The following is a 22,285-nucleotide window of genomic DNA, read 5'->3' on the forward strand; positions in this document are numbered from 1 at the left end:
CAAAAAGCCACCAGATATCGCGAGCTGCACTCATAGGCGTTTCACGAGTCACAATTCATCAACAGAATACAAAAAAAAAAAAAAAAATTATACATCATCAGCATATTAAGGAGTAATTTTAAGGTACCATCGGGGTGTGTTTGTTACAGAAACTATAATCAAGTCACTTTTAATGACTCACTTCAGCGAACGTGAGGAAATTCTTTCGTTATGTTTCACAAAGAACTATTTCCATCTCTCTAATAATAGTACGCTGGCCTGTAGGCAAATTAAAGCAACCTTCTTTGCAGTTAATTATGACTATAATTATGCTTACGTCATTCATAAATCCAGTTTATTATATTTAAAGCAACTTCAAAATATAATTCACCTATGGAAAAAAATCCATTATTTGCACAGTTTTTAAATAGTCTGTACCAAAATATTCAATTCGCTTATTTATTATGATAATATTATGAATTTATAATCTTGTTCACTCATACTTATAATATGGATGTTCGTCTTTAGAAATGTCCTGCTGGTTTTAACTTACGTGCACAGTGAAAGAACTGTAAGAAATTAACCTGGAAATGAGAGCAAATACGTAACTTTGGTTCCAGGAAGACATGTAATGAGTGGGCTTACCTTTCTTCGGGATCAGTGACTTGAGGAGTAGGACCGCGTTCTCGTCGCACGCCCACGCGTGCATCTTCCGGTAGCTGTCTCGCCCTTTCTCCGTCAGCTTGTCCCAAGGCTTCGGTTTGGACAACAACTCGGAGACGGTGCCTTGTGAGAGTCCGAGAACGTATTTCGCGAACAATCTCTGGCCAATGTTATTTATGGACAAGAGTTCGCGTACCCTCCTCGATATGTGCAGTGTGTCCAGATTTTGCGTCGAGTATTTGTCCATGTTGTACCTCAACATCTCCTGCAATCTCGCTTCCATTGGATCTCCTTTCGGGATCAACGACTCGCCTAATCGTCCTACCATCACACCACCCGGAGTCATTGGTCCACCGTCTTCCGAGAAACGAAAAGGACTTCGAGGATCGTCGAACCTAAAAGGACTTTTCATACTATCGTCGTTTCTAAGGAAACTGAGTCCTGCGGCCACGCTAACTGGGGTGCTAGTCGGGGGCGGTGGGATCACATTATTGTTACTAGAACTCACACTGGACAGTAAGTGGCTGGTGCTGTTACACAACGCACTGGCGGCCGATATTGAGGAAGACGCATCCTCGGGAGGTGTCTTCGGGTTCCCGTTCATGAGGTGGTGATGGAGAGCGACGCCATTGTCGCCTACTGAAGATAACGTCGTCGTTGTCGTGGTGATCGCTGACGGGGACGATACTGCAGTCGTCGTGTTCACTAACGACAGTGACGTGGGCGATGACGTACAAGCGAACGACGGGGTAGCGGAAGAAGGCGGTGAGTTGTGCGGGGATGTCGAACCTTCAGGCTTGATGATGTCTGCAGACGGCGGTGGCTGGTGGGTGGAGTTAGGGGTTGCTGGAGACGACTGATGGGCATCTGTTGGCGAGTGCATACTTAGTTGTTGTTGCTGCTGGTGCTGAGCGGAAGATATGGCCGCCGCGTGGCTCTGACTCAGAATTGTCCTTTCCAGAGACCGTCGCCAATTGGCAACGATCTCTTCGCCAAGGAAAGATCCGAAAGTCTCCACGTTTTGTAGTGGGGGTGGGAAAAGCATTGCCGATGGAGGGACGGAAGGTGGCGGTGGTGGGGGTGGAGGAGGCGGTGGGGGCGGCGGTGGTACTGTCGAGGAATGCTCCAGGGAGTGGTTTGATAGCGGAAGATGAGCAGGATGGGACGCTGGAGGAGGTTGGTGAGCGGAGTCGTGCACCAGATTATGTGACGTCGTAGTTGGGGTCGTGGTTGTACTGGAGTTACCTGGAAAAACACGGAGGGAGGAGATCTGTACTGCGCTGAAGATGCTCTCAGAGTAATCTTAAATTTCGACATCAAAAGGGAAATCACCGTTATTTATATCGACACGTAATGTCAGCTTTGCATCATACTGTGACGTGTTTACTAGTCACCTACGATGTTACGAAAGACGGGTAAGGCCTGTACTCCGTATGACTTCGTAATGCATTGGGGTATACAATGATGTGTAGTATTCTCTGCAGAAGGAACCAACGATAACAGATCTATCAGACTAAGACAACACAAAACTACACACATAAATATTTAATAAACTTAAATCCTTGAACTAGAAGAAAGCTTTTCATGAATTTTATTAAAATTATATTTAGGGGCGAAAGTATTTATGAAATGTTTTGCAGATTGGAAAATGCAAAAGACAGTCTGAAGTTAACCCAAGCTACAGTACGCGACTGTAATCTTGAGACTTGCAAGGAATGCAGGAAGTCAGAAGCGTTAAAGGCTTCGTCACCCCTGCAAAGTCTCAAGATTACAGTCGCGAACTATACATAAGAAGGTGTCATGGCGCCCCACCGCAACAGAGTAGCAGGAAGGGCAGTCATTTTAAAGATGGCGAATTGATTGAATACCTGACTGCATAAGTGGAACATAAGACAGATTGATCATACGTTCAAGGAAGTCTGATACAAAACCGATGATCGTTGCTTATTAAATTTTGCTGGAGTTTAATCCAACGTACACTGGTGAGTTTTACACGGGCCAGTCTGCGTTTGTAACATTTGAAAAATAAAATGTATACTCTGTAGGTCTGTACAGCAGAGTGTAACCTCGAAGAAAATATAACAGTGACAGGTCGATAAGAACAGCTAACTGATAAAACAACGTTATAGATTTCACTGCCCATTAAACTCCGAAAGTGCGATTACATTTCCGCTGACTGAACCACAAGCAAACTATCTCACCTTTAGTTTTAGTAGGTCAAAGTCCGGTTCAGAGAGTAGTAATAATTGTTTTGCTCTGTACTGTCCATTATCACCAAATAAAGGCAGGAACTGAATAATTGAATAAAAATTTTCTTGGATATTATCCATCGTCTAGTAAATATAAAACGTAAAAAACGACGTTTCGGAGATGGGACTCTACTCTCCGGAGATAGGGATTAGCTCTTATCTAGTGGGCCCAACTGTGTAGGAACCTGAAGACGGAGATAGAGTCCCATCTCCGAAACGTCGTTTTTTTACGTTTTATATTTACTAGACGATGGATAATATCAAAGAAAATTTTTATTCAATTGACTCTTCACCATCGTCAAGAAGTTTTGGATTTGAGGAACTGAATAGTTCAGTATCATAATATCCTCACGTGCTTTTAAGAAATATATCAGAGCTTTCGTATCGGCCAGAATAACACAGCACCAAAGTCCGCGAGTGACTGATATCAGACATAATGCATAAGCTACAACCCGTATAATTAAGTTTCTTTCGAACTTCTGAATATGATGGTTCCTACCTAAAATTCTGCTATTTATTCAATTTCCCCCGGTGTTCACCAGGAGTGGAACGGTCGAGTGCGGCACATGAAACCAGTTTCGTACAGCCCTGGATTCGCATTACAAGTAATTTCTGCACTAAACCCCCTCCCCCCTTCCCTGTCACCTTAGATCGAAACATTGTTAGTGCTTGGCAGCCATTTTATAATAAGGTATGCAGCCAAAGCTGAATTTACATCAACAGCTGTACTCCTTATTTCCACGTGTCGCTCACGATGAAAACGCGGTGGGCGATCAGCTGTTTGGAAATAACTAAGCAATTGGCGGACGGAAGATCACGAACAGGCCAACTGTAGCTATTATAATTCGACGTCTGTACAAACATCTAAACAGTGCGCCTCAGTTCAGCAGTTCCCCGATAAACACGTTCATTTTTATATTTCGGAAAACAAAAGAATATCGCTTAAAATTGTGACAAAGTTGGTAGGGACAGAATCTATGCTCGGCGAGAGAAACAGTGCATTGGTACAGTTAGCCACGACATTAAGAAAATGCCAAGTAAATTCCCTTCGCATGCATGATGACTTTTCAAAATGCACCATTTTTAAGAAAGAGTACCAAAACAAATAAAGTTATTTAAATTTATTTTTAGCTATTTTTATCAGAGGCATCGTTTCTTGACGTATTCAAGGTTAAACATAATTTTTTTTAAAAAAATAATTTTTCTTACGATAATTTCATTACAAATTTCGAATTTTAAAGAATGTACCATAAAAACTACTTTTTGTATTTTAACTTCAAAAAGATTGCTGTCTTCTGCCTCTATCACCAAGACGACGAGTCTCACTCACTGAACTGATGATGGAGGCAGCAAGTACCTCCGAAACGTCGTTAAACTTCTACCAGAATACACGGCGCTACAACCTAGAAGACAGCCATCTTAGTTAAAGATGGCTGTCTTGCCATATAGTCTGATAGAGGTTCACAGACGTTTCAGAGGTGCTTGCTGCTTCCATAATCAGGGTAATGTCTACCAGACTAGAGGGTGCAGTACCCCAGAGGACAACCATCGTAATGAAATATTGTGTTTTTAGAAAAGAAAGAAAATTAAGAGTTCTTTTATATTTTATTTAAAATGTATTGCAGAACATGTGTGAAACAACTTCATTCTATGACGTCATATGGAGTTATACTATTCGTGATTTATAACCGTACACATCCTTGATATTTAGAGCGATACTTAAACTAATCTTCTTACGCTACGACGTAAGAAAATGAAAGACACAGAAGTCTGAGGCCTCTACGTTTGAATCGAAATCATAAAAAAAATCATAACACACGTAAAGACGAACGAACAACATTAGCCAATTGTTTTAGAGACATGGAACGACTAGGGATCGAATCATACGAAGAAGAAATGAAGTAACATGCAAATACAAGAACACTACTCATCTTAGAACATGGAGTGAGAAGGCTAAGGCTAACACTTATAATGCGTACACTATTTTAAGATTTGTACTTGTTGCTATTGTAGGGTGGAATTTTATACACCGAAGGGATATGAACCAAAGCTAATCGACCTGATCCTACATACGAGAAGGACGTACATTAAACTCTGTTGAAGTATATACAACTATCGATAAGTATCGACTACTGTCGACACACAGAACATCACGCATCGAAACAAAAGCATTTGTACAAAAACGTCAACCCTGAAGATGAAGTCAATTTGCATGTTGTGTGTTTGTGACACAGAAATGAAGGGATTTAGACTTGGCCCTTTTTTTTATGAACGAAAAATATAACGTAGTAAATCGTAGAACAAGTACCACTTCAATCTTAATCATTTAAAAGTTTGAATTATTTGCTGTTACCAAGAAGGGCACATGTAGCAAAGGAAAATACAACGCAAAATGTTTTGTAAATAAAACTGGGGTCTACGAGACAATCAGACATACGATAAAACAGACGTCACATCATCGGAAGGAGAACGGGGTGTGTAAAGTATAAGGATCAAGGTTATAAATCATACATTAAAACATTCACTGTAAAAATTAGGAGGTTAACACAACATCAAACATATACAGGCGAAAATTAACTAAGCAAACAAAACAATATAATACCACAGCCCAAAACTTAAAATGAACTTAGGCACTCACGTAAGCAGTAAACTCTACATTACACATAATGACTAAGGGAATATAAAAATAATTTGATACTTAATAATTTTAAAATAAGAACCGGTTTCCAATCAGCTGACAATGTGATTCAGCACTTAAAATTATATTAGGTAATTCAACTCTTTTTTTAATTAGTGTGCTATTAAAGTACCACATTTATATTTGTATTAAAATACAAATGTAAATATACCTCAGTAAAAATTACGTAAAAATAAAAATTCAGGAATATCGCGTCGACGAATGAATCAGACATTTTGAAAAAAAAAGACATTATTCCGTTTTTGGCTAAGATTAATTAAGAACGCCTTCGTATACCACGCAGATAGCGGGTATCAATGCACGCAGGGCTACTCAATGTTAGTCAGCTGACACGACGTTTCTAATGTGAATTGATGCTCGTGACACCTGGCGGATGTGAGCTCAAAGTTACATTCTGGCCATGTTCTTACTTGGTTTTTAAACACAAGTATTCTAGCAACAATACACTCGCGCACTGGAGGACATTTGACCTTCAAATGTTGGCAACGCACGTTATTTTTACACTGCTCAAGACTTATTTGGGACCAGTACTTTAAAAATGTGAGACATCTGTCGTTTGGTGTCACATATTCCAGACAAAGTCAAAAATATTTATGATTAAATATCAGCGTGACCTGAATATAACGGGAAATTATGAAGAAAAACTCTGAGGTTTGTTTCAGATATTCAGACAATGTTCAAATTATTGATTTGCAGCTAAAACACTGAAACTTTATACAATATAATACATAATAAAAGTAAATTACGACGAACTTGAAGTATTAAAAAGAGACAAAGATGTTTGCGATACAAAATATTACGATTAACTGTTACAAGTTCTGTTGTTATAATTAGGGCAGTATTGTAAGAGATAAAGTTTAATAATGGATAGATTGTAAAAATTACGTAATAAAATTATTAATTTAAGCTGTTACATAATAGATATCTTTAAAGAAAGGGTCTTATTCCAGAATTTTCAAAAAAAAATTCTTTTGAATACCAGTGGACATAAAATGTTATTACGAATCGAGCCAATTAACGTACGACTTGCCATGATGTGCTAGGTTACATATATATATATATATATATATATGGTATAAATGATCTCGGAAGTTCATGGAAACTGAAGATTTTGCAGTAAGGTACTTTTAAAAATGACTGATTCAAATATTTTAATATAAATGAAATGAGATTCTGGTTCAAGTTCAGTGACGGAAAATATTAGAACAATCTCTAGCTTAAAAACATAACGCAAAATATTTACGAATGTCAAGTTCGTAAATACAACACGAAATACTAAAATAATCTTTGGATCATAAAGAAATAAAAACACGTGCTCTCTGTCGGGAATATCGGGCAATGGACTTCAAGATTCGCCCACTTACCGATGTAGGCCGATTGGTAACGATGTCTGTCTAGCTGACAGACATCTGGAGGTTCACGGACAATACAAAAAGGCCATCACTAGAGCCAGACACGTTCAGAAAGTTTCTTTTTTCAGCCAATCACTGGCCTACAATTCGATTCCCTGGGTGGTTTCGACCCCCAAAAGTCTTTCTAAACATATTTTATCCTTCCGATATGGAATTTAATTACGAACTGTAAAATAGCCGAGAAATTTATGCTGTTACCTTGGAGATCAACTGCAGCTTTAAGAGCGACGTTCTCTGCTTGCTGCAGAACTTTTGTCCTCTCCAGGAGCAGCATCTCCAGAGATTTGCTGGTTTCTCCCGAAGGACCTCCTACTCCTGGACCAATAGACGGGAACTCGATACTGCGTAGTATGCTGGAAAACACATCAAACCCCTTGTTAATGCCTCACAGAATAAGCACGGAATGGAAAAATAAATCTCTTCATCGTAAGATTCGGGTTCCGTCCACCTTAATGGCGACAATCTCTCTAACGGGACGGTAAAACGAGCTGATTTCGGTAGACCTGCTCCAAACACGACTCCGAAGAACCTCGTAGACCCGTCGTAACTCGTACCATTGTTTGTAATCTTCCTGTAAACCCATACAATGGGAATATAATTCATGGCGACCCTACACAAAGCGTATATCAACAAGTAGAAGCATTGCCTTCTTCAGTTCTAGGTACTGAACACCTTCGAATATACCATAAACTGTAAATATATTTCTTAACACTTGCATTATACTCTAAACCAAAATTAGTTTGGAAGAGACCTCTGGGGAGACCTAGACGTAGATGGTAGGATAATCTCAGGCGGGATCTATGGGAGATAGGAGTTGAAGGAGACTGGATTTTGTTGGCCCATGACAGGGTCCGGTGGAGGGCTTTGGTTAATTCGGTGATGAACCTTCGGGTTCGGTAAACCATCTGGTTGGTTGGGTCCACTATTTGGGAAGCCTGAGGGGAAGAGACCGCTGGGGAGACCTAGACGTAGATGGGAGGATAATCTCAGGCGGGATCTATGGGAGATAGGAGTTGAAGGAGACTGGATTTTGTTGGCCCAGGACAGGGTCCGGTGGAGGGCTTTGGTTAATTCGGTGATGAACCTTCGGGTTCGGTAAGCCATCTAGTTAGTTAGTTAGTTAGTTAGCCGAGCAATTCATTTCGAATAGGCTTATGTTGAAATATTCCTCCTCTTAACAATAACATCGTATTATTAGCACTATTATTCTAAAATCCTGTTATGTCTGTATGTTGATATGGACCAGCAAACAGATCAGTGATGATAGACGAGCAGAAATAATTCCAAAACATAAACAGATGAAAAATATAATAAATTTTTATCTAAACAGGATTTCGGCTCAGATGGGTAATAGGAGTAATAAGATACCTTCCCGATCCCCTCCCCTTACCATTTCCAGGATGTTAGAATGGGAAGAGTTCGATGAATCACGTAATAATAAAATACATATGACAAAACTTGACTTCCTTCACTATTTTAAAATACTGTCCAGTCAGCCTTTATGCACCTCACGTGACATGTAAATCAAACTGAACATCACATGTATAAACCTAAAACCTGATAGTTGCTAACTACACATCACCCCACAGAGTATCGGGTAACACGCAAAGTGATGGAATGTTTCCAACAGGAAGTTACAACTCTTTCATCCATCCCTTTGTTAAGAAATATAATGTCATTATTCAGCAAATCCTGTTGATTTTACACAATTCAATCAGTGAATCAACGTAATGTACAGTTAAATATTTAGAAAAGGGGATTTTATTTGAATGAATATATCATATTTCTTTTCGTAATAATTGAGATACAATATACTTTTAGGATTCTATTTCTCTTTTACTTAAAACAACAAATACAGTACTGTTTATATAATATTCTGAAGGCACAATAATATAATTCAAATAAATCCTGATCAGCTCGTTATTTATGTACGTACTGATTCAGAAAGCCAAGTGGCCAATAACAGAGTCGTCACGGGCACAGTGAGAGACACGGAATAAAAGTTGACAGTGGAACCAGGGTTCCGGAGAATCTGACGTAAATACGCCTCTGTAATGTAATGTAATAATTCTTGTATAAGATAAGTACTTGTGATATTCTAAAAAGTTTTTACCAGCACAAAATTATCTACTCTACGACGCACTTCTTCTACAAGCGATTCACAGCTCAGCTGTTTCCGCAATAACGAAATCGAATTGTTGACGGCAACAACAATGGGGAGTAGATGACGTTTCCTAGGTAACAACAATGCCGAGTAAACGCGACGTTTCCTAGGTAACAACAATGGGGAGTAAGCAGATGACAACAATTAGTTTCTTAGGTAAAGGAGTAAAGCACTGTTATGCACGCAGGAGTTCATATAAAAGCTGTCCATTGTTGTCGGTCCATATTTACACATTGTTGGTATGGATCTTTCACATTTTTGTTACGCCTTTTTCCCAAATGACCCTTCCGTCATTTACGTCGAAAAAGAACGACAGATAAGTAGCTCAACCACTATCACAATAATTCTTTACTATCAGTGTGCTACGTCAACAGCCAGTAGCCCAATTACAGATATCAATAACAATAATATACTGTCGATCAAATCGTACAATAAACAAATTACATCAGGTAAAAGCCGTTCCACTGATCAGCAAATTCTGTATAGTAAATGGATCTCGACGCTCATAATGCAGTTATCGTACGCAAATAACATTGTCTTACTGGACATTACTCCTTAACTTTCTAAAACCTACAACACCAATGTGACGGATCGTCCTCCGCCATAAAGCCATAACCCATGATAACATGAGATGCCTGATAACGTCATTCCTAATGATCGCAACATCGCCAGTGGACGGACGTTCACGAAATCTATGATTTACTTTTCGTGAATGTCGTCAAAGTGGCAGCCCTGGTTTATTATAAGTTCCAAAAGTACGTATATGCGCTATATATATATATATATATATAATATTACAAAGAATATCCAGTATAATGATATCTGACAAGTCAGAAGTACCACATTATGGGCTGAGATACTGGGATTCGTCCTCTGTCCAGTGGATAATGGGAATTCATTCGATGCATATACAAGAGCGGATGTATGTTTCGTTGAGCAGAATTCGCTAGGTAACATCCAGTTTCATCTGTACTGCTCCCCCAGTATTGTGAGGGTGATTAAGTCGAGAAGAGTGAGATGGGCGGGACATGTAGCGCGCATGGATGGGACAAGAGGTGTGCACCGGGTACTGGTTGGGAAGCCTGAAGGGAAGAGACCGCTGGGGAGACCTAGACGTAGATGGGAGGATAATCTCAGGCGGGATCTATTGGAGATAGGAGTTGAAGGAGACAGGATTTTGTTGGCCCAGGACAGGGTCTGGTGGAGGGCTTTGGTTAATTCGGTGATGAACCTTTGTGTTCGCTAAGCCATCTGGTTGGTTGGGTCCACTATTTGGGAAGCCTGAGGGGAAGAGACCGCTGGGGAGACCTAGACGTAGATGGGAGGATAATCTCAGGCGGGATCTATGGGAGATAGGAGTTGAAGGAAACTGGATTTTGTTGGCCCAGGACAGGGTCCGGTGGAGGGCTTTGGTTAATTCGGTGATGAACCTTCGGGTTCGGTAAGCCATCTAGTTAGTTAGTTAGTTAACATCCAGTTTCATAGAATGTTAGTTAAAACCGTCCATACAGCGTCGCTGTATATCAAAGAAAAGTGACGAGAGAATCAAATAGCTCGTTACACGTACTTACACTCGTCTCGTTCGTTTGTTTGTATGTTTGCTTTTGGGATGAAACTCGGGGAAGTATCCCGAAACGCCTTCTGCGCGTCCTTACTGACCTGAGCTCCCTCTTGACGTCATCGTAGTCCCTCTGAGCATCGAGACGTGCCTCGAGACGAGCGATGTGCTGTCGTTTGTGGTCCAGCTGTTCATCCAGCCTCGCGATTTGACCCGAAGAAGTCTCTTGGAGTTTGGTGATGCTCGCCTGCAGCCTCTGAACTTCTTCAACCATCTGCGAGATCTGCAAGAAACAAAAACCTTCATGACCTGGTCGTCCGAGCCAACTAACCTTGTGAAAAATACACAGCTTGCATCGGTCGTGTAAGAGCTCTGTGGTGAATATCCTCCTTGAGGAGCTCATCTAATCAAGAAATTCTCCGGCTATTATAGGTCTTGAAGGTTCATTACCGTTTAACATGAGTCCGCTAATGGACCCTGTCCCAAAACAGTTGAAAAACGTCCAAAGGCTAACCCGGGATAAAGAGATGACACTTCAAATGTGGGTACAATCTAAAACGATCTGTATAAAACTATTAATTTAAGATTAATTTTAATATTATACTCCCGTGAACCCCTAGTATATTCTAATAGTCATTTCCCTTCAAGTTTTTTCCGATTACAGGTTCGAATGCATTTCACATCACTCATGCGTGCTACATGCCCGGAAAATCTCATTCTCATTGATTTTGTTTCCCCACTAATATCTTATTAGTTATGAAGTTCTCAATTTGGCCAACGCAATTTCGCCCGTCCATTACTTTCTGTACCAGAAAACTATCGGATTTCTGACATCTTCTATTACGGAACTAATTGCCGACTATTTTAAGGTAACGATTTCAACGTCTCGACGTGCCGAGTTCGCAGCTAGAATGCTGACCATTGCAGTCCGTATTAAGTAGACCCAATACGAACTGAAGCACGGCGAAGTATAACATTTTATAATGTTTACCCTGATTCTGAATTTCCTCCTGTCGCTTATTTGCAGATATGGAAGAAACTTTTGAGCGTCTCTGATGAATAACTTCCAGAAAGAATGATAAGGGATCCAGCAACAACGAAGAATTAGCAGATGCGTCATTTTTCTTGAAGACATAAAATAACCCCTGCAGACATTACGCGTAATGTGGATATAATAAAAGCTTCTTTGGAGGAGGGGATGGGGCGGGGGGGGGGGGTCCTCTAAACCTTCGTCCGACTCTGTTCGAGGAAGTACACTTGTACTCACTGACTTCACTCTAATTAAGAAACAACCTAACGACACTTTCATGCAAATGTTTTTCAAACTCCTCCCAGCACACAACAGCGGTAAAGTAAGTCACATTTTCATTTCTGCCCCTCCTTCCTCGAAACTAAACAAATTACCATTATATTCCATATCGTGCATCCACCCCTAGAGACGCATAAACATGGCTCGGAGAAACGTCATCACCTACGCCTTTTCTCTCCCTAAGACTGTATCTTCATTTCTGTTATAATAACGTCGAGTACCTGAAACCTCCGACAGTTAAGTGAAGATTATTTGAAGATGGATAAAGTATATCTGCATGGCAACTATAAGTTTACAAGTAGCCAATCTGAAATTCAAAGCGAACTACGTGAACCAGGGTCCTTCTTGAAAACATGGCACTTTTTCACCTAATAAAAATATTCCATTCGTTGACGGGACCTAAACATTCATTAAAGTGTTCATAACGGCCGTTCACTGCATCTTATCCTGACGCAGTAGAATCCAGGCCACACATTCTATTGCTTTAAGAGTCATTATAATAGACTATCAGCCCGTTCTGGGTTCAATACACTGTTTTCGAGGGCGACAAATTTTTTTATTCCTTGTGGATAATGATTAAATATTTTTAAATCAATTTTGCCTTTTTAAATATTCTATATATTTTCTCTGTGCCATCCAATTGTGTCCTTTGTTGCTAATATGTACAAATCGATTCTGATTTCATAATTCATTGTCTTATATAAACAGGTACCATTTTAATATATGTACATCTCCCAAATGATCATCCCTTTCATACTTTTAAAACTTGCATTTTACGTATATCTAGTCGGTCACAGGTGTACTACATGCCACGCCAATCTCACCTTCCATGACCTCAGCACCATAAAAAATAATAACAAATTACGAAGCAAGCAAGGAATTTCTTCGCATTAAATTGAAAAATCTTTAAACATCATCATCACCGTAAATATTATGGACCTTTTACCTGTATCATTTCCGATGATCATTCATCTCCTAAAGGGTCTTCCTTGTTCTAATTTTCCTTTGAGCGTAGCCCAAATTTTAACATTTGTTCTTCAGAGCGTTCATACCCCATATGTTTAATAAGAAGTCTGCACAAAATTCAAGTGTCCATCTGTGACAGAGCCAGTATCTTCAGAATGTAAGATTTTTAACCAGCATCACTACCCAACCTCGGGCTTCGCTTCAGAACCATCCACTGCATCCTGTTATCCAATGCTGTGCAACAGTCCTGTCGGATTCGTGAATTAAAATACGTCAGACATTCAAACCAATACCACGACGGTCTTAACAAAATCAAACATCTACAATTGTGGTATCTTCGCGGTGGAAGCCGAACCGGGAACACCAGAAGACTTCAACGTTACCGTCAAAGCAAGAAGCAAAGTTCCGGGAACGTAATTCCTGAATATGGACAAACAATGACGAAACCGAACGAGAATTACGCAAAAAAAAAATCGTGTTAATATTTCACAGAAGACCACGCCGCTAAATCTAAATGTCTGAAAGCAACACTTTTTTCCCTCATTTTATATTATTCCTCCTCTCTCCCCACCCTTAAAAACAACAAAAAACCTTCCCCATATCGTTCGCCTTAGGAGAACTACGAATTGCTGTACATTCAGTGACAGTTTTGTATCGGAAGTGGATAGAGAGCAGCACTTTTGTTCCAGATGAGAAACAGAGTAAGAGAGAGAGAGAGAGAGAGAGAGAGAGAGAGACGCATTAAAAAGAGTAAGAGGGACGACTGCCACGACGGTGGCGCCGCGACGCGCATGCAATGACCGATAAAACGCTGGTGCTGCTACTGCGGCCAAAATCCGAACGAACGAAGCTATAAGCCTTATTTCTATAACGAGTCATGCATTACTCACCCTCTTTATACATGCGAGAATGAGACGGAGAAAGAATGAGATAGCAAAAGGATACATTTTTGCATCCATTCTCCACAATATCTCTGAAACCCATAGCAAATGAACGATCTATTCCATAGAATGAGGCAGGAGAGAATCCGTAAGCCACGAACATACAAAAAAACCCGGAGAATGTTACATATATACACTATAGCTGTAAGGCCGGATAAAAACGATATGGCTATTGAGCCTGAAGGCACGGATAGGAAACAGAAAGGAAAGGCTGGGATGGTAAAGAGGAGGGGGTGGAGGAAATTTTGCAAATGGAACAGATTTTGAACGTCAAACTCAACCTCTCACACTCGTCCGCCTCCTCTCCTTCTCGCCCCTTCTTCTCCAACCTCCGAAAAACCCCTTTACCCCCACCCACCATCTACCCAAACGTTCGCTCTTTTTTTTTTGTATTATTTTCACCCACTGGACAAAATCACTCATTTTCTTCTCTCATACCTCTTTTGCACAGCCCTATCACACTCTTCCTCTATGGCAAATCGGTATACTTCAACCCCTTTCCTCCCTTACACCGTTCATCTCACCCCCGCTTCATCCCTTCAGCAGCAGCAGCAGCATCCCCCTGACAGTACAAAGTTCCTCTAGACTAGTACGTCACAGATGAGTTTTTGTTTGGTTGGATTCTGACAAATATATATATAGATATAGATATAATGTATATTCATCTAAGAACGTTCGCCGTGAGATGTTTTTGGCGGATGGTTCCTGCCCAATTTCCACTCTTTTTGGACATCGGAAAAGAATCTCACTGTGACCTTCGAATATCTGAATTAAGACAAGAAACATATAGTGTTGCTAATAAGCAAAGTTGATCACAAAGACGTTTTCGTGTACCATGACCAAGTTAAATTTCTTTTGAATCAAATCCTCTCCTGTATCCACCCCCATATTTTAAAAGAAGTCAGAATTTTTCAAGTCACATTTCGTTAGAATCTAGGAATTCAACTTATTCTGCGTCCTCTGTAAGAAACAAGTCCCTGACTCATTTAAACATCTCACGAATCAAAATGTCTACATGTTTCATAACATTACGGTCAGAATGCTGTTTAAGACAAACTATTGCAGACGTATTTTTTTGCCCGAGAGACCACCGCTCGTGAGTGATCTCTGGTGTTAACTGCCCAATTTCAGATGATAATTAGAGGTCTTAAGTCCTTCGCCAATGTCACAAATTATCTATCACCCCAATGCGTAGTAAACTTTTACACAACTCCATTCGTCCCTCCACCCCCTTGGTTCCTTCATAGGCCTTCGTTGAAAGATAGTCTAAGTCTCTGCTCTGAAGTAGCCCGAAGGATCATTGCCCTTTATACAGAAGCCACCATTGGACCCTATCCTGAATCAATTTAATCCCTTTCGTATCAACCTTTCATTTCACTACGATCCACCGTCTACTAACGTTATCACCTAGTTGTCAAAAGCAATGTCCTCCCTTCAAGTGGGCCCACGTTTCACTGCAACTACACACAATCATAAAACTACAGATGTCTTATGAAACCGCAATACATAGGCCGATTAAAATCCATTCCTTAAAAATTAAATAAAATAATACACATACAAATTGAAACCATATAGTGTAAACCCTTAGATGGTTTATCCCAGTTCCTCTAATGTCGAGAAATATTTTGTGTCCTTTTATAAATGTATATCACGTAATGGAGTTTAAAATTCGGTCTTAAACATGTTCTCTGATGTATAAAGTGTATTCAATACCGGAGACAGGACCGTCCAATCGCACAACACTTCCTCGATGTGTAATTATTCAGATACGTGAAATACGCCAAGAAATATTCTTAGTCATGAAAACAGGATCAGATCCTCGCATTCTGTAGCTTTCGAATCGATAGGAAACGACATTCAGTTAGTTATCTACTATTAAATTTCCTAACGGGCACAAATAAGACGCGGAAACCTATTGACGGATGCACATAAACCTAGCAGCCTCATAACTCAGACTTTTAATGCAGGTTCTTGAAAAACAGATTATTTATTATTTTAATTTCTTCCAGTTAAGCAGAAATTATAACAGTATGATACGAATTATTTACTGGTTATGTAAACAAAACAGGCACTGGGTTATTAGAATATTTAACAGCCTCAAGAGGGGCCAAAGCCAACCACCACTGACGTGCTGAAATGTATCTCACGCACTAATCTTCTCTCGCTGCGTTAGTATACGTAAAATAATGCGTATTTTAATAGTGTTTACTAACGAGTTGTAACACTTGCTTCAAGATCCTAGACTCAAACTTGAAGACCAAGTGAAGACACTTCACAGACGACAACAGCAGTAATCCACGTCCGGGAGGATACGACGAAACTGGATAAGTTCGGCCTGTGATCCATTCGTCACACATCTTCGTAAATGCCGTCAAAACCTTCGAAATTCAGTCCGCGAAGTCAGTAAATTTCATGCTGGTGGTAGTCAGTACTTATCCTCTTTTCCCAGTTCCGTTTACATTGTCCGTCTAGTGATCGTTCCTCTCGTCTTGAAACGAGACCAAACAGCGCAAAATGTAAACCAAGTTTATGACAGCTCAGTTCACACTGCAGTGCGATAAAGCTACTGATAAACTCGGAGAAACATGGGAGGGAAAAGTCGTGGGTATAATCCTCAAATCTGTCTGCAGGAACTGAGGAAGACCACGAAAAACCACTTCAGGATAGCCGGTCCCTGGGCCAAGATTCAAATGAAGCACATCTAAAATTCGATTAAAATATCTTTTCGCTATGCTAACCCGCTCGGTACAAATGCAGTGGCAGATTTTTCTGGGTACTTTTTGGATACTCCCAATAACCTCTGTTACCACGTTGTTTCACTTGTGTTGAAGATGTATTATGGGGTTTCAGAGGCGATGGTGAGAACATTTGGTTTTACTTGAATGACTCAGTCTAAGACAGAAAACAATTTATCTGAATTCGAATTAGCCGTATGGAGGCGTACAGGCCGAGACAACGGAAAATGGTGTTCATATCAGTCGATTCCCCTTGCTTTTAAATCACTTTTAACCTACGTAACGTAGAAGGGAGGATATTATTAAAAATGATCTCGAAACAAAAAGGTTGTGAGGATATTGAGTGGATGCAAGTGGCTCAGGATCGTTACAGGCTCTTGTGAACTAAACTGATCTCCTCAATAAAATAGGCCCTAACCTCCCACTCCTCCGTCCTCACAGCCTCATTTGTTGGAATGAGGTTTCGTCACTCGTAAGCCACATTGTTCTATCGTCAAGTTGGTTAACTCAATCATTTGAGTGACTTCATGACTGAAATGTTTTCATTACAGTGTAAACCGAGCTTAAAACTTTTCAAGAGAAGATTAACCATTCGCGCAAAAAGGAGGGAAAAAAAGTGAAATTCAACCTTGTCAAAACCAACACATCGACAGGGTTTCAAAACCGCGGTATCCTCTTTAAATGTAAAGGGACGAGAAATGGATAACTCTTTTTTATTTCGTAAAAATTGTTACCCAACTTTTATATAACGGAGGAAACTTCAGAAACTTATTTTCTTAACACTGATACACGTTATTTTACTAAAATTAATAATTACTAAACTGAAGAAAATCATTGCCACCTCTTTCAAATAGTCCGCTTTACAAAGGACGTTCCATGAACTGGGCACAAACGAGGAGTTTCCAGCTCCAGGACTGTGTCCACAACGACGGCCGATTCTGTCCTCAGAGCGTATTTCTTGCGTACAAACGAGATCACCCACAATAGCGCACGGCGTTACAACTCTATACATAACCTGGACATTTACTAACCTGCGTGGTGGTGAATTTCTTAGTTTCTTAAGCGCCTGATTCATCTACCAACACCGTATTTAAAATTAAAATCTTACAGACGCCTTCTTTCGTGAGCGACAGTGAGGGGGGTGTCGTTTTAGAAAAAATAAATAAATTTTGTGGGATATGACGTTTTGACGGCGATGAGTCACGTTTCAGAGGTCTTTGCTCCCTTACGATCCGCCCTGATGATGGAGGCGGCAAGGACCTCTGAAACGTCGGTAAACTTCTACCAGACTACACGGCGCAATAACCCAGAAGACAGCCATCTTCAAGAAATCAATTAGCAATAATTATCCAACTCCATAAAGCAGAGTCCCTTTGGGGACGTGACATTTGCGCGACTTCTTTTTAAAAAAAAATTCTTACTTTTTAACTTAAAAGGTCATTAAAATCCATTTCACTCCCCCACAACAGACGAATTTAAAATCCATTTTAATATTATGTTCCCATCTGCGCCTAGCTATCCCAATTAACAATAACTACATTTTATTACGTACAAGTAACTTTATATGACATAAACGTCGTTTTCCTCATCAGAGAAATTTTTGAAGAGAAAGTTCTCTCTGCGGTCAGCGTCATGTGCTTCGCAGAGGGGTTGGGGGGAGGAGTGATAGCGCGGCCTTGACTTAATTATTAGCTTGGGGCAAGGATTAGGAAGGGCAACATGAATCCCATACATTCCGTGAACAAATTCATACAGCAACAAACAGTGAGCTCAGCGGTCAGTCTGATTATGTTCCTCCGACGGCGTGTTATTTGTGAGAAGTCCGACCAGACCACCGTTCAGTTTAATAACTATGAACAGTATCGGTTGGAGGGGGGGGGGGGTTGTCAGCTTCCGAGAACTCGATAATCTAGAACCCCGGGCTTGGCTAACCGATCAACAAGGTGCTGCCTCCTTTAACTGTGGCTCCCTCGATAGCAGAAGGCAACATCACTAGCGACGACTGTCAGCTGTTTTAAGAACTGAAGATGGCACACACTTACATTTCGAGGTTCCGTCCAATCACTTTACGTTACGAAATACTTCTTCCCCTTAAGAAGAAATGAAGTATTCGAGGAACATTTAAATGTTCGTTTACTTTAACGGCCACTGAACGGGTCACGTTTTAGGTTGAAGACCTAAATTAAGTGTAACCGGTTCTACAGTCATTCGAGTTATGTATATAAAACCAGACGTAACTCCTTCATACAAATGCTTTATTCCAGATGTTTTCTGATTCATGAACAAATAATTATCTCGCAATTCGACGTTACTTAATCTAAGCAGTTGAAAAAAAAAATTCTAAACAACAGAAATCAATCTTCCAACACTAATGGTTGTTCACTCGCTGTATTACATCTAACGATACCTTCTTCATTTAATTTTCTGAACGTATGAGTAGTGGTTTATTTAAAAAAAATGTAACACAGACCTAAGACACATTCACCATAGGTTTTTCTGTAACTCCCTTTATTGACGAATAAACTAAGCAAAAATACTTAAACATGGTCCCTTCGGAACAAGCAACGATTTAAAATAAAATCAAAGCATATAAAATATTGTCTGTATCTCCCGGCTAACAGTAAAATTTTTTAAACAAAATTTAATCCTCGCCCGAACTAAAACACAGCGACAGAGTACTTACAGTACACAGCTGGACACTTCGATTTCGCGGACTGAATTCTTGGAGCAGACAGACTTTGAGTCTGAGTAAACTCAGCCTCTGTTGGCATGCATATGGTAACAGGACATTTATAAGAGTTACAGTAACCACCCATGGTTTCAGTTTTCTGGCTCCAGCATGGTAGAAGTGGGTAGTGCTATATGTTCCCCTCCCTCTACACCCCTCTTTAGTCAGTAGCAAGGAATAAATCGATACGGGACTTAGCGTATCTGTCTAATTGTCAGTAGCAAGCGCGAGCAAGAACCTCGACGGGTAGAGATGGAGCCATAGAGCTTAATCACTCCCCCCCTTTCTCCACTACACCCCTCCTCAACCCCTTTCCTCCTCCCTAGGTTTCCAACTAGCCTTCCGTCCTCAATAATCAATAATTATACTCAAATAAAGAGGAATAAGGAGAGATGGATGGGTGGGAGAGAGATGATGAGAATTAGACACAGAGAGACAGAACCGAAAGGAGACGAATACGGCGTCGGCTGGAGCAGGAGTAGCGGCGAGAAACTAAATACATGGTACAGTCTGTGACTCTAAGCAAGTGGTACTCATTAGCTGATTATGTGATTCGACTCGGTCAGAGCATCGGCGAGACGGTTTGATAAGCGAGGGGGACTACTACGTCACTATACGACCTTTATCAGAAAGAAAGATGACGACTCAGGAGGATTTGGGACTACCAGAGATCTCTGTAACAACTTTTGCTTTGTTCTGACTCAGCTCGGTCCAACACGCAGCTGGCAGAATGATGAGGCCCCAGCGAAGGGACTGCAGACAGTCAAAAGATTCTTGTTATAGTCATTATACTTCGATGTGTCGTACAAAAACAAATAACACGTTAAAGGGTAGAACGTATCTACGTCCCGAGTTCAAGTCCAACGCGGTATATAGTTCATAAGACGTACGTCTAATCTCTCATCAGCTTTCATAATATCTTACGTTCCATCGGCCACACCAACTTAAGTCCTTTGTCTCGTATTATCTAATGTCCCATCTCTCGTGTTGTCTTACGTCCAATTTCATAAAATCTTACGTGTTCTACCTCTCGTATCATATCGCATCGCATTTTATGCTATCCTACACTCCATTTCTCATAGAATCTTACATTCAGTATCTCATTATATCTTACGTCCAATCGCTCACAATACGTTTCATAATTGTCGTTTCATATTTCATACTGTCTTATGCTTCATAAAGTGAAACACTCGCTCTGATATCATTCACTGCAATGTTTCTGATATTAGTCCAGAATGCCCAATGTATCAGTTTACTACGCCTATACTAAATAAACGTGCCCTATTTTATGTAGAGTAACAACTTTTAAATTACGTAATTTTTTCAGTCTCCTATCTGTTTTCTCATTTACGAACATTCTCCTCAGCATATGATTGTCAGACACCCTCAATTTGTTGTCTTTTTCTGCTGTACGAGACTGAATATAACATCTAAATATAACAGAAGATAAAATCTAGTTTCATATAATTTAATATTTTTCTCGGATAGGATAAGGCCTATCCCTTATTTGTCCAACTTTTGGTTATAATAAAGCGAGAATCCCGAAACAAACGGTTGAGGTCATTTCTAAAGATTCTGTGGGTATTTCAGCATTAATACCGAAGCATTGTCACCCAAGACTGGTCCTGGGACTGAGACCTGAAATCCTAAATATGACAGTATTACACAAAATTTACGAAATCAAATTAAAATTGATAAGTGTGAGGTTTATCGTTGTTGGTATGGACCTTGTCTTACCTTGTGAGATAAGAGGTTCTCAAGGCGGGGAGTTAAAAATAGCTGTCTTTTGGTTGTTGCGCCGTGTGGTCTGATAGAAACTTCCATCGAAACACAACTAAGTAATTTGGAAAGAACGAATTTTGGAGGTGTAATCATTAAACATGGCGTGGAGAAAATACCACTGTACCATTTAAACTACAGTCCCTCACGTGCTTTGGCACAAATATTAAATCGGATTCTGTCCTGTGACATTCGAGTCAACGTTAACTTCGTTGCTAGGCCGCTACTCAGTTGCCCAAAAGGAGTTCAGGTGCGAATAAGTTGTATTCACGAACAGAATGTGTGTTCATCCTCGAAAGTTACTTCGCGTCGAGAATTCTAGGAATGCGTATCCTAACAAATGGAGTACAAGAAACAAATGGTAACAAAATTTCGAGGCACAGGAAATGTTTATCTGTGACAAAACGGTTGAAATTACGGTCTTAACGATTTGAAACAGTACATCAGACGCAGAAACGAATTCAATATTGCCATTGGCTTAGTCGTTTTGTGCGCCAAAGGGTTGACGTGTGGTAGTTTAGAGTTACATTTAAAAGGAACACTTGTATTTAGATTACTTTTGGATAGAACTTGTTTAATTTTTTGACAGTCGCAAAATAACCTGTACAAGTGAGTCAACTTTAAATCAATCATTTGGCTGTAGGCTATAAACATGACATCACCGCTGTTCCAAAATTCCGATTCATTTCCTACGATTTATAAACTGACTGATATTTTCAGTGGATTTCTTCAGTATCTCCAGGCAAGTTCTTTGAAAAAAGCCACGAAAACTTCGTCCTTCCTAATTCTCCGTATGTAACTAACCACAAAATGAATTCGTTGCCACTTCACCTCCATAGTCGAAGCACCATTTTTTACAACTCAATAACTGAACATCACCCCTAAAACATTCCACCGAGCAAACTAATGCTAATGGTAGGTAATACTCCAGCACTGTATTCGTAATTACATCCTCAGGTCCTTCGTGGTTCTACTCAATCTTCGAGATAGATTCGACAGATTACTTTCAGATCCCTACTTGTTCACCCACGATTCATGAACTTGTCTCTATCTCATACGACGCTACATAACCTATGCAATCGAGAAAGGCGTCGGTACGGTGGG

The 22,285-nt window shown here is 40.2% G+C and overlaps 1 protein-coding gene across 12 annotated transcripts in view; it reads right to left on the bottom strand.

Annotated features, from left to right (window-relative positions):
- Positions 1 to 22,285, bottom strand: part of ct (homeobox protein, cut) — a 298,644-nt gene that overhangs the window by 43,105 nt on the left and 233,254 nt on the right. For 9 of the 12 annotated variants that reach the window (XM_087357925.1, XM_087357930.1, XM_087357918.1 and 6 more), the window contains 3 exons: positions 10,825 to 11,006; positions 7,200 to 7,354; positions 625 to 1,887 (listed from right to left, as the gene is read on the bottom strand). In XM_087357925.1, the coding sequence (XP_087214051.1) occupies positions 625 to 1,887; positions 7,200 to 7,354; positions 10,825 to 11,006 (1,600 nt within the window). Of the gene's footprint in view, positions 1 to 624; positions 1,888 to 7,199; positions 7,355 to 7,449; positions 7,573 to 9,114; positions 9,196 to 10,824; positions 11,007 to 22,285 lie in introns of those variants that run through there. The other 3 variants (XM_087357974.1, XM_087357960.1, XM_022061105.2) reach the window with 3 other exon arrangements.

This window comes from Zootermopsis nevadensis, unplaced genomic scaffold (genome assembly GCF_977971745.1).
Source record: "Zootermopsis nevadensis isolate Lab colony 2312 unplaced genomic scaffold, Znev_1.0 Znev_ptg000002l, whole genome shotgun sequence".
In the NCBI taxonomy this organism is placed as follows: domain Eukaryota; kingdom Metazoa; phylum Arthropoda; class Insecta; order Blattodea; family Termopsidae; genus Zootermopsis; species Zootermopsis nevadensis.